General features: G+C 33.9%; 1 protein-coding gene across 7 annotated transcripts in view; it reads left to right on the top strand.

The window, feature by feature from the left end:
- The window catches only part of KCNH7 (potassium voltage-gated channel subfamily H member 7), a 459,439-nt gene that overhangs the window by 406,758 nt on the left and 38,811 nt on the right, over positions 1-13,870 (top strand). For all 7 annotated transcript variants that reach the window (XM_034654655.1, XM_034654653.1, XM_034654651.1 and 4 more), the window contains one exon: positions 4,570-4,769. In XM_034654655.1, coding sequence (XP_034510546.1) covers positions 4,570-4,769 — 200 coding nt within the window. The remainder of the gene's footprint in view (positions 1-4,569; positions 4,770-13,870) is intronic.

Raw genomic sequence — 13,870 nt, 5'->3', positions numbered from 1 at the left:
GAGGGGAGGGGAGGGGGAGGGGAAGGGGAAGGGGAAGGGGAAGGGAAGAAAGGAAAGAGTGATAGATACAGATATTTGGAAAGAAAGTAGGTAATACACTTCCAAATAACCTATAGTTCAAAGAAAAAAATCACATGGAAAATTAAAAAATAGTTCAACTGAATGAAAATGAAAATAAAATGTATCAAAATTTGTAAGAGACAGCTAAAACTGTGCTTAGAGAGAAATGTGTAGTGTTAAGTATTTTTATTTAAAAAAAAGGTCTAAAATCAAAGATCTAAGCTTCTATTTTAAGACAAGCAAATAAACATGTAAGTAGAAGAAATAGCATAGATAAAAGCAAAAGTTAATAAAATAGAAATACAAACATTAGAGAAAATTAATGGGAGTATATTCTGGCCCTTTAAAAGACCAATAAAATTGATAAACTTCCAATTAGACTAATGACACAGAAAACATAAGTTATCAATGTCTTATATGAAAGGAGAGATATTACTACCCATTACAAAGATATTAAAAGAATAATAAAATAACATTATGAGTTACTTTATTATAATAAGTATGACAATTTAGATGTGATAGGAAAGTTCTTTGAATGATACAAATTACCGAAACTGAAACAAAAAAATCCTGAGCCATACAATGAAAATTGATAAATTGGATTTCATCAGAATTAGTAAATTTAACTTTCCTAAGGACACTGTTAAGAAAAAGAATAAGCAAATAATAAACTAGAAGAAAATATTCTCAATACTTAGATCTAAAAAAAAAGACTTGTATCTAGAATATATTAAGAATTTCCTACAATTTTAATAAAAGACAATTTAAAAAAAATTTAAACAGACATTTCAAGATACATAAATGGCCAATAAGTACAGGAAAAGATGTCATTAGTCATCAGGAAATGCAAATTAAAACTCTAATGAGATATTACATGCCCACGACAAGGTTAAAATGAAAGCCTGCCAATACCAGCTGTTAAGTTGGGAACAATTGATATTGTCATAATTGCTGGAGGGAGTATAAATTGACACAAGTTTGAGAAACAGTCTAGTAGTTTCTTATAAAGTTATACATACCACACAATTCCACTCCTAGGTGTTTAAAGGGAAATGGAAATATGTGCACACACAAAGATTTGTACATAGATGTTCATGGCAGTTTTACTCATAATAGCCAAAAACTAGAAACAGTGAGATTTGTGTCAACAGAGGAGATAAACTGGTAGAGCCATGGAATGCAAACTAGAGTGAAAAATAAAGAACAAATTACTGATACATGCAACAACAGAATTAATTTCAAAGACATGTTGAACAAAATAAGTCAGACACAAATGAAAACCTAGGAAATGCAAACTAATCTGTAATGACATACATCAGAGTGCAGTGGTTGTCTAGGTTCTAAAGTGAGTGTGTAGGCAGCCAACGAACACAAGGGAATATTTTGGGGTGATGGAAATGTTCTATATATTATTGTGTTTATAGCAGCGTATATGTTTGTCAAAATTAATTGATCTGTACAATTAAGATGGGTTTATTTTATTATATGTAAATTACATTAATTATAACATCTAAATTTTTAAGTTAAAACTTCTTAAAAGTTTGTGTAATAGGTAGAAAACAAGCGTATTTGTTCTGCTGGCACATTTCAGTTAGTGCCTAATGACCAACTAAATTTATTAGTTTGGTTAGCATATCAGATTTTGGGTGTGGTGCGCTGAAGGAAATTTTAGGAGATACCTGCTTTATTTCTATATTATCTAAACCTAAAACAAACCATTTGATAAAATTAGAACACTGTTGAGGAAAGCTAAGTAAAATATTGAGTTGAGGAGAGAAATGTCCTTATATAGTCTGCCATCTTGCTTTTGACTCATATTTTATGCCAATTGATGGGCATTAACTAAATGATATATAAAGAATATGATTATGCTGTGCTTCTCTCTTGCTTACAGCTTTTAGCTACAGTTGCTCCTAAAAAATTAGAAAGAATAATTCATGCCTTCATTATAATTTAAAAAACCATCACATAGAATTTCCTAAGAGAAATACATGTTATTCATGTATTCAACTATATGCTTATAATCTAGATTTTGCCCTCTTGTCAACAAGTGGAAATACCTGTTTATGACCCAAACTAATGTTTTGATTCATTTTTATGGCAGTATGGAGATAAAACCACAATATGGAAATAAAACCGTAGTATTTATTACAAACAAAATAAGGTTTTCCCTGACTCTCCTTCAAGTGATTATACGGTTTAGGTAAAAGAACTGGCATTGATTATGTGCCCTCTGATTAAATCAACTGAACTTAATCTGTACTAACAACTATTTCCTGAAAAAAATGATAAATACTTTGGAGACATAACAGCATACATAAATATTTCCAACACTACAATTAGGAAGAGTAAAATACACTTCTCACACGACTCTCCTTGAATCACAAGAATCTGTTCAGGCATGTATTGCTAACTCTCTTCTTCCAAGATCAGATGAGATCGGGCACTTTCAGGGTGGTATGGCCATAGACAGCTAACTCTCTTCTTAATCAACTCTTCATTTACTCAAATTAGGCTCCAGTCTTTTTTCTGTAGAAGGTCCAAGTCCAACCTCAACAGCTTGTCTACCTTACTGAGAATTATTGTCGTTCACACATCCCAATTCAGGCTCATTATAGATCTCCCCAGCTCTCATCCTTTTAAATAAATAAAAACAAGAGGGCCACTCCTTTTTCTGTGACATTCTCCTACTTGGGATATCTATGGTAAATAAGGACCATACTAACCAAGAGACAAAGATACGATGGAAAAGAAAGCAAATAACCAAGAAGATAAATTGTTTTAAAATACTTAACCTGAATCTGACCAAAATCTACTTCAAAAATGATTAAGTGGTTTACAGAAGAAATGGTTTGTAGGGGCACCTGGGTGGCTCAGTTGTTAAGCGTCTGCCTTCGGCTCAGGGCGTGATCCCAGGACCCTGGGGTCGAGCCCCACATGGGGCTCCCTGCTCTGCTGGGAGCCTGCTTCTTCCTCTCCCACTCCCCCTACTTGTGTTCCCTCTCTCGCTGGCTGTCTCTCTCTTTGTCAAATAAATAAACAAAATTTAAAAGAAAAGAAAAGAAAAGAAAAGAAAAGAAAAGAAAAGAAAAGAAAAGAAAAGAAAAGAAATGGTTTGTAAAGTGTGTGGGGTAGGGGGTGGATTTGTTGGTTGAATACAGTTGAATCAAACAATTTAAAGTGTTCATTTTTTGCCACCTGCTCAGGATAGAGAAGTTCCAGTGTCTTAAACACATGCTACTTTCTAAGGTTCTGACACACAGCCAAAGATCAAAATACAGACCATGTATCATGATTTGACCTTTTTTTTTTTTTTACAATTTTATTTATTTATTTGACAGACAGAGAGTACAAGCAGGGGAAGTGGCAGGTAGAGGGAAAAGCAGGCTCCCTGTTGAGCAGGGAGCCCCATGCTGGGCTCGATCCCAGGACCCTGGGATCCTGACCTGAGCTGAAGGCAGACACTTAACAGACTGAGCCACCCAGGTGCCCCATGATTTGACTTTCTGCACAGAATATAGCACTTTTTTAAAATTACTAGAAACTGAATACAAACATAAAAGGAAAGAGAAGATACTCAAAAAATTTATGTTAAATCATAAAGATTTAGCTCAGAAGCCACTTAAAAGGGTAGTCAACGGTGTATCCTGCTTTTTTCTACAAAAATAAAATTATATCCTCATACCCTAAGCCAGTGATATCTATTTCTCATGTAAAAATACTGTAAAAATTAATTTTAAAAGATTAAAAAATTGTATACAAATACTCTAAGGAAATTACGAGTTCCTTAAAACAATTTATCATTCCTTAGCAAAACCAAAGTATTCAAAAAAGATTTATAATAGATTTTTAATATTAAAAGGCTGGGTTTGAGGCCAAGAGGCAGAGATATCACAATTTAAAAATTAACATTTTAACTACAGTTCCAGAAAACATATCTATAGTAAACCTATGACATATATCCTTATTACATTACAAAGAAAATGTTTGTTCTACTAAAGGCAATTTTATCTCTAGTCAATACTCCAGATCATAGGCTGATATTATAAACAATCTGAGTTTATCTTTTAATTTAGAATCCATGGTGAATTTGGAGACTTTTCCTCTCTAGATTTGTCATCAAAATTATAAAATTTACAACAGTATAGGCTTAACTTATTTTTTCCCCATGGGCCAGTGGTAAATCCTTACAACTGGTTTGAGATAATAAAAAATCTACATACTTGAGGGGCGCCTGGGTGGCACAGCGGTTAAGCGTCTGCCTTCGGCTCAGGGCGTGATCCCGGCGTTATGGGATCGAGCCCCACATCAGGCTCTTCTGCTATGAGCCTGCTTCTTCCTCTCCCACTCCCCCTGCTTGTGTTCCCTCTCTCGCTGGCTGTCTCTATCTCTGTCAGATAAATAAATAAAATCTTTAAAAAAAAAAAATCTACATACTTGAGATTCTCACAAGATATGATAATGCCCAAGTGCAGCTTCCCCCATAACTTTGTTTTTTATCCAATCCAGCACTAATGTATGCAAGCATTTTTGGGAATGTATCTGCGATTATCCAAAGACTATACTCGGGAACTGCCAGGTACCACATGCAAATGCTTCGAGTGAAAGAGTTCATTCGCTTTCACCAAATCCCCAACCCTTTGAGGCAACGGCTTGAAGAATATTTTCAGCACGCGTGGACGTACACCAATGGCATTGACATGAACATGGTATGTATTTCTGTTTTCCAAAATGCAAGTACCTCAGGCATTATAGCTACAGTCCAAATGGGAAAGCCAGTCTCACCAGCTTTGAACCCCTTGCTTTTGTTTTCCTCTCGGATGTTTATTTCCTCCCCTGGAGATAGTGTCTCATTCTCAATTCATGGCATTGCATGGTGCTATATCTAGTTATATTGTGTGGCAAAGGCATTATAACATGATGCAAACTGATATAACTGTGTGTAGTAGAGTTCCCACTTCCAGTTAGAGAGAATATTGCTAACATAGGACTTGGGCTTCCACCACAGTCCTAGCTGCCAGCACCCCAGAAAATAGTTGGACCCGTGTGCATTAAGATTAGACAAGTAAACAGTAACAACCACTATGATACCTCTAAACAGAAATCCAAAGTTAACATTCCTTAAAAAAACAAAACAAAAAAACAGGACACTTTGAGGATTTGTGGGAGAGGTTAGGGAGCTTAAGCATGCCATAAACATTTCATGATAGGAAGTTTCATGTTTCCGTTAAAGAACTTTTTCTATATTTACAACAATTAACTATGTGCCCTCTTACTCTACCTGGTTTAATGCATCTTTCCTTTCAAAGGGGAAATATGGAATTCTTCAAAACTTTCAAGCAAATTCAATATCAACAATCACTTTTCATAATTCTTCCCACTTCTATCAGTTCTTAAAAATCAACATAATTAATAACATGACCATGGTCTAAAGAGCACTTTTTATTATTAGGTGAATTGCACACATTTTTTTGACCTGTTTAGCTGTAGAGACTGATTCCTAAAGATAGATTATGTGACACACCCAAATTCTATGGTGTATCACAGACCTATTAAGAAGATTAAAAATATGATGTCTTCCCATCTATCAACTCCTCCACTGGGCAAGGACCTTGTTTCTAAGAATTCTTCAGAAAATAAAACCACTCACATTTAATGACATGAACAGCATAATGCAATTTTTACATAAGTGAACCTATCCAATTTAGATTGACATTTTTTATTTGACCAGTAATATTTTAATAAAAAAGGAAAAGTTCAAAATTAGAAGTCAAAGGACAGAAGGCATTGCAAATATTTCCCAACTTGAAAGCCATATAAGGATAAGTTTATCAAAGCTGTGTGTGATTTATTTGACTGAGAAGTAAGGACATGCCATTATAAAAATTGTAATTTGAAAAGCTAATCAGTTAGCACATTTCATATAAAAGCATGACTGAATTCCATGTGTTATTTCTAACTATCCCAAAGTTACTTGTGAAAATTCATTTGATAAATTGATATCACTAAGATAACACTTTTATCTCATAAGAAAGCACCTACAAATAGATCACTTGATATATTTCCATCTGTATTATTGTTGAACAAAGATATCAGCATCAGAAACTATTGGGGATTCTCTAATGCTGGGTTGGCTGAAGCAGTGTCAAGAATTTTTAATCAAAACACGTGTCACTCAATTTTGTTGTTCCGTACTGCCAGATTATTTCAGTAACAGTGATCAACAATTATTTATTGTACTTCCCCTCTCCATATAACTAGTTTCGTGACCATTTTGTGATAAAGTCTATTTTTTGACAACTATTTACCTTTCATTGTTTGACTCTATTACCTATGAATATGGTTTATATACCACTTGCCTATTTACAATGTACTTATGAAAGATTTATCTCTTTCCTGTCTGCTTCACACCTTAATACATGGAATCACAACACCCACCGGTAAGAACAGGAGGTATTTATATCCAATTTAATTCTCGTGTAAATTGTGGAGAACACCCTTGTTATGTCAGGTTTAGAGCTTGTTAAGTGATTTCCAATGTTAGTTCTGATCTTTATTGCATGATGTAGCAGAGGAAAAACAAAGCAAGGAACTGGGGAAGAAAACCTGGAAGAGGCCAAGTACAGAATAGAAATCCTTAACTTTAACAGCAACTTGACCTCTAGTAATATTTATATACAGTTTCCCCCTCCCCCACAAAAAGGCACTTATCTGCTCCTTCCTCCAATCTGGTAAAGGTTATGGGTATACGGTTTGCATTAGATAATTGTCATAAAGAAATGTCATTCTCTTTCATCATCCTCTATTTTCATGATGTAGGTGCTTTTCTTTCCTCCCATCTGCATGCCTGTATTACATGATCCTGGAGTGTGTGAGCTCTAAACCATGTGCCACTGAGTCTTGCATGTGGTTTTGAGAGCTTGACTTTGCATGAACTTCTTGTTTGTACACAGTGTCTACATTTCTCATCTTGTGACTACAAAGTGAGTAAAAAATCAAAGTGCAAGATAACTGAAAACTCAGCAAATGGAAGATGCTTGTTTATTAAGCACAATGTACAAAAAAAAGTTAGAGAAAAGCAACTGTACTCTTAGACTACTGAAAGATTTAAAAAAAGAAGAAATCAAAGTGGATTTTTTTTTACCTCCAAACCACATTGCTATAATCCCTGTGTCTTATTAATTTATTGTTAACTAAATAGTAATTTAGTAATAATTTAAAGTGATTTTAATTTATGTATTGTGATACATAAAAGTACATCAAACTGTTGTATTTTACACCACCATTTCATATTATTTTGTTTAAGTATAACCTTAAATATAATTTCTCATGAAACATTTCAGGTCATTTTTTTTTTACTGTTCAGCCATGTCAAAATGAGGTACAAGCTTTCCAATCACACTGTATTAATTGACTCAGTTATTTTTCATAACCCAAAACATTTGATTCCTTGAGATCTCAAAACATAGAAAATAATCTATCTAAAATGTGCAGCCATATTTCTTATTCCCTATATTTTTTGCTTTTTTTTGAAATAGCTATTGCCAGAATGTTCCAGAACCAAAAGCATTCAGGGGACATTTATGAGCTCCCTTTCAATTGAACGAAATGGTTCCAAGTACAAAAGGAAAAGGGTCAGGGGAATGCAGTTAGAGAAAGGAAAGTGTTCTTTGTATCGGATGTCAGGCTTAGGAATAATGAAAATTATCTCAAAAATGTCTATAGGTCAGTTCTGGCAACTTGCTTCTCCCCCAAATTTGACTAATTAGGGGAAAAGGAGATACTTTCTCCTATCCAACATTGATTTTAGTTACAACATGGGCAAGAACTGGAAATCATCTTCCATGTCAGTGTAGAGGCAAGTTTCTTCATATCACATACAAGAGCCTGGATTGAATGAAGAAGAGCCCCCAAACCATGCTCTATACATAATTTTGAATGAGAGAAATAAATCATTTATGACAGAAACTACTTCAGAATTTAAGAATATATTGACATGGAAGAAAAAACTTTATGAACACTTAATGAAGAATTTCATTTCTTACCTTAAAAATTTCAGTAATGGCTAATAATATAAAACAAACTAGGAATAGAAATTCAGAAGACCTAAACACTAGCTCTCCATTTGCCACTAATCTTGGACAAGTCACTTAACCTCTCTGCAATTTCATTACACTTGTCATTGTCAAATGTGTTTAAAACCAGAACTCAGATATGCTAAATGTATAGAACAATTATTATGGTAGTTTTTCTGCTTGAGGATGGAGATTCTAACCTATCTCTTGCCTACTCTTTGGCTTTCTGGGTGGGCTTCTAGTTTTCTTTGATGATGAATTGTTGATGGCAGAGAACAGAAGAGGATCATTTCAGATAAAATCTAGAACAAGAATAGAGGATCATATGTGGAGAACCACAGGGAAGAATTAAGGCAGGTAGTCCAGAAACAACTTTGTTTAATTTATTTTAGGAAGAAAAGGAATGACTGACAATTCTTTTTTATCCTGAGGCATTAATGGAGAAAATTTTGAAAAACAGACATAGAAAGGTGTTGGAATAAGAACCTAGGAAGAGGAATGGATGAATGTTTCAGCAGGGTAGATAGACAAGTTTTCCTTAAAAACAGGTAGGAATGAAAAGAGAAAGGGCAAAGGCACTGTCTTTGAGGTATAAAGGCGAAAACTCAATGGCACTAGCACTGCATGGTCCAGTCTCCTCGGTTAAGCAGAGAAGGATTAAGTCCTCAGAAGGGAGGAGGTATAAAATAAGAGAAGAACTGAAGAAGGGGAGAATTTTTAGAGATTTCAATCAAGAGTCAACCTAGTAGGCTAAAAATGCTTAGAACCACAGTGGAACTCTCAGTGACAAAGCATTCATTTGTAATGCCCCCAACAAACAAAGCCAATCATAATGGAAATTAAATTAATAAATAATGGCATATTGTTTAATAGAAATTCTAACTTTTTGGAGTTGATATGATGTCTAAGAAGCATCTAAGTGAAAACTCTGATTTCCTTTCCTTCCAAGGCTCTTTTCTAGCTCCTCTGTGACCGTCAGAGTACCCTTGCTAACTCTAACTACTGACCTTAACTACTAGCTATTAACTACCTGCTACTACCACTACTTACTACTAGCTACTATCTACTCAACTACTAACTACTAACATTGATTATATCTTCATTCACAATCTAACTCTATACCAACAAAAACCTTGTTATACCCATTCTCTACACTTACCGAAATGACTTCATCTATGCCAGACCTTTACATTCAAATCTCCTTCACTCACAGACTATTTTGATACACCATAGTGAAAGGCCTGAGCTCTTTCAGTCAGCAACTCATATAAAAATAATCATTGTGACATTAAACCTGCAAAATATACAAAATATACAAAATAGCATGGCTTGTCTTCACCATATTGTTTTTATCCCCCCCTTAACTTTTCCTAATGATCTTTTATATAGTCAAGTTGATAAATATAGTCAATGAAGTCATAAAGTTTAATAAAATGATTAAAAATATGGTGCCCTCATATTTGTTCTTCTAGTAGGCAAGGATTCTGTTTCTAAGAATTCTTCAGAAAACAAAATCACTTACCTTGAAAGATAACAATAGCAAGACACAATTTTTACATTGGTGAGCCTGTAAAATGCTTGATTATTTTTTGTTTGACCAGTAATATTTTGACAAAAAAGCATAGGTTCGGAATCAGCAGTCAATGCGCAAAAAGCATTGAAAATATTGCCAAACTTTGAAAGACATGCTGCTTCTCTGCACAGCCTAGCAAATAAATTCACACATTTAAAAATAGGGCATGGAGACTGGCAAAAAGCTGCATTTAAATGATAATGGTCCTTAGGACTGGTGATATCTTTTAGTTTTCTGTAAAGAAATACCTACTTACCTTTAAGAGTTGAATTAAAGTAGTTGTCTACAATGTACTTTAAAAGATGTTTTTATAGGCATGTTGATTATTTAACAGGAGCTGCCTGGCTCTACAGAAATTATGTAGGGAGTAAAATTTTGCACTAGCAAGGAATCTCCTCCTAGCATGCATACCTCCCACTGTAGCCAGTACCTGGACAACAGGTGCCTAAGAAAGGACAAGGCACACGTCCTTCCTATTTTTCACCAAGATATTCACTCTGAAGTCTCAAAAATACCACAGAGAACAAGAAATACGATCTGGAGCCCCCTAACATGAACACTAACAAGCTTAAGACAGGCATCTGGTATTTTCTGGTCACAAATGGTATGTGCTCAATCGTGTTTCACAAATGATTGTGGTCACTTCATCCTGGTCTCCAACCATCATCAAGAAGGACTTATTTACAGCAGACACCATGCTGCTTCTACACAAAGGGAGTTGTTAACAGTAAGATCTTATCTCTAGTGGTTCCTGAGCCAAGAGAAATGACAGCATGACCTCAGGCTTGACACATGAAAAACAGTCATTGCAGACAGAGCACACTGAGGCAATGAACATACTGTAGTTTCTTCATTCATTAATAACGTTCCTCGTCCAGTAGTAGGATAGTGGAAATGATGTCTCAAATAACTTTTTAACTCTTTAAAATAATGGTACTATTCAAACAGGACTCGAGAGGGCAATTTTTCATGCTGGAGAATGTGACATGTTTTCAGATACTTTCTTTGGAGTTGTAGAAACGCAGGAGTAATTTAAACTCAATTCAATTTTAAGATCACTTAATATTCCACAGAGGCTTAACCAATAATAAAAATGCAGAGAGTCGTCAAAACTCAGTTTTAAAATACTCTTTGTAAAAATACAGAGTCATCAAAACTCAGTTTTAAAATACTCTTTGTAAACATGACTTTAAATCCCTTTAATTCAGATATTAGAGTAACTCAGCATTTATCAAACTTAATCAAATCAAGCCTTTCACAATTTCTCCCAAAATAAAAGTCCAATATTTTCTTTAATGGAAGAATTACCTGAGACATTGCAGGGGCCTGGATATTTATATTGAAATGGATATGTCAATATTCCACCCAGTATGTCAGAGTTTTTAAATCATTTTTTAAGGGTGAAAATAAGCAAAAGTAAGTTCATCCATGCCAATTGCTCTTACAGACTTAAGGCCGCATTATTCAGGGAATTTACATATATTTTAATTGTTTTTCTTGGCTTATACATATTGCTATCCATGGGGATGAGTATGAATGGAAAAAAGAATTACTCATTGCCTCTTTCGTAGCAGATATTCCTAAAAAAACAAAACAAAAAAAAAAAACAAAAACAAAAATCCTCTTTTTGTTTGCATCTTGGGCTCCACATCGGTATAATTATTGTGTTTGAATCATGGAGTTCCATTTCTAGCCCTCACTTGTTCTAACTATGAGAATGCCCAGAAACTGGGTCATTAGTCGTGTTTTCTAAGATGGGAGATTTAACCCAGAATCTAACTCTAATTTTGTCTGCTTTGTCTATGACCAGTGCTTAATATTGAATAGCAGACACCAAGCAGTGAGGTCAGAGCATTCTAATAAAGCAGATACGGTTAATCAGGATGTTTCCTCTATAAATTACCTATATATAGTAGCATTTTTGCATAGTTTTTGGTTACCTTTTTCTTATCATTTTATAAGAAATCTTCATGAATTACAGATACTAATGCTTTATTTGTCATCTGTATTGTAATTTGTTTCCAATATCTTTTCAACATGTTGGTTTTGTTAAAAATATCTTTAGGATTTAAAAGTTTGGGTTTTTTTTTTTTTAGATATGGTCCAATTAGTCAACTTTTCTTATATAGTTCAGAGATCTTGTCCTGATTTTCAAAGTTCCTGCTAAACGTATGGATTATACAAGTAGTTTCCTAGGTTTTCTTATAAATTTTGTTGTGTAATTAGAAAGAAAATTCTGTGTTCTGTTTGAAATGCAGTTTTGTAAATTATTTTCTTTACATGAGTAGAAGGTAGTACTGGTAGAATATAAGTAAGTCATTCTTTTTCTATTGATTTCAAATACCACCTTATTTATACATTAAATTGTCAGATATAATTGGTGTACATACCTTTACTGTCAAATGGTCTGTATTAGTTCATTCTTATGGCAATATAATAATGATTTGTTCTTAGTGGCTTGATAACGTGCTTTAATATCTGACAAAGTAGGTCAACCCTAACTAATCTTGTCTTTCTTATTTCCCTAGTTACTTGAGAGTGCTTATTCTTCCAGATAAGATATATGACTATTTTTATTCAATTACAACAAACTCCATGTTGGCTTTTGAGATAACCCAAAGATCAGATTGTCAACTCTGGCTAACGAGAGTCAGAAATTGTAACCAATATCAAGATTTACCAACAATTTCAAGAATGTATGTAATCATGGGGCATAAGCAAAACATGGTGATCCTTCCTTATCATATTAGTATGTGTTCTGGCTCAGTGTAACATAGGAGGTCCTAAACAGTGTATGTAATGGCATAACACTTAAGCAAAATGAAACTCTTTTGGTCACTAAACTTCTACATTTTATAGTCTGGAAGTTACATAGCCTACATGACATTTTCCAGAAAGCCATGTCTTGTAATCTTATAATCTATTGATGTTCATCCTAAGCAATTTATATTATGTGAATCCTACTAAAAACATTCCATAGATAGGAAGTACCCCACACCCTTAGGGTGTTTGCCAGAAGCAGGTCACTACTATTTTGTCATTGGCTGGTCACTTTTCTTTCCAGGTGTTCCTCAGAAAAGATAGAGAATGGACTGTAAGCCTGCTGCTATCTCTTTCCGTCCTATGAATTTTACATTGATTTTCACATAGCTTTGGAATTTAAATATTAAGTTCTCACACTTGCAGCACATTAAAATCATCTGAAATGCATTAAACAAATTTCAGCGCTTTCAAATCAACTCTACAACAATTAAATCAGAATTGCTTATAGTGAAATCTGAGCATCAGTATTTTTATAAGTCTATTCTAGTATGTAGCCAGGATTGAGAACCACCGGTTTAGATCTTTAAAAATAAAATCTCCCTCAATAAATGTTATAATTTTCTTCTTAGAAACTCTTATATTTGTTATTAAATTTATTTTAAAATTTTATGTAGCATAGTCAGTTGAACAAATGAAATACATTACACATTTCCATTTTTACCTGCTTATACATAATAAGGAGTGAAACCATCTTCTTTACAGCCACCTTAACAAATTCCCCATCTTGTTTTGATAGGACTTTTTCTTAGTTTAATATAATTTGGTTTAGTTTGGGCACTTGGACGGATTTCCTTGAGGATTTACTCTTGGATGTTCTAGATATGCAGTCATATCAACATCAAAAAGAAATAGATCCGTTCTCTCTTTTCAAATACTGTGTATTATGATTTCTAGTTTGAATAGTAATAGCTGACTTCGATAAAAATAACTTCACCATTAAGACTAATACTTTTAAAATATCTTTGCATTTCTGAAATCAGTCCTACTTGGTTGCAGAGTTTCTGATTCTTTATTGATTTTGTTGGTTAGTAAATTATTTAGAATTTTGCAACTATTTATAATGATATTGGTATACACTTATATGCTCTTAAACTGTTAGAAAGAAATCATCTGTAAAACCATGTGGTCGTGGATATTTTCATAGTAGGTCTTTAATCACCATTCCAACTCTACTATGGTAATTATGTATTCTATTTCTTCTTTGGTCAATATCAGTAATGTATATTTTGTGAAGAATTCATCCGTTTCAACTAGGCTTTCAAAGTTGTAAAATTGCATGTAAGACTCTTCTAACTCACTGAGTATTTTCTGTATCAATAGGTACATCTGCTTTCTCATT

The sequence above is a fragment of the Ailuropoda melanoleuca genome, chromosome 2, assembly GCF_002007445.2.
Source record: "Ailuropoda melanoleuca isolate Jingjing chromosome 2, ASM200744v2, whole genome shotgun sequence".
NCBI classification, from domain to species: domain Eukaryota; kingdom Metazoa; phylum Chordata; class Mammalia; order Carnivora; family Ursidae; genus Ailuropoda; species Ailuropoda melanoleuca.
This window is presented reverse-complemented; position numbering and strand designations above follow the sequence as displayed.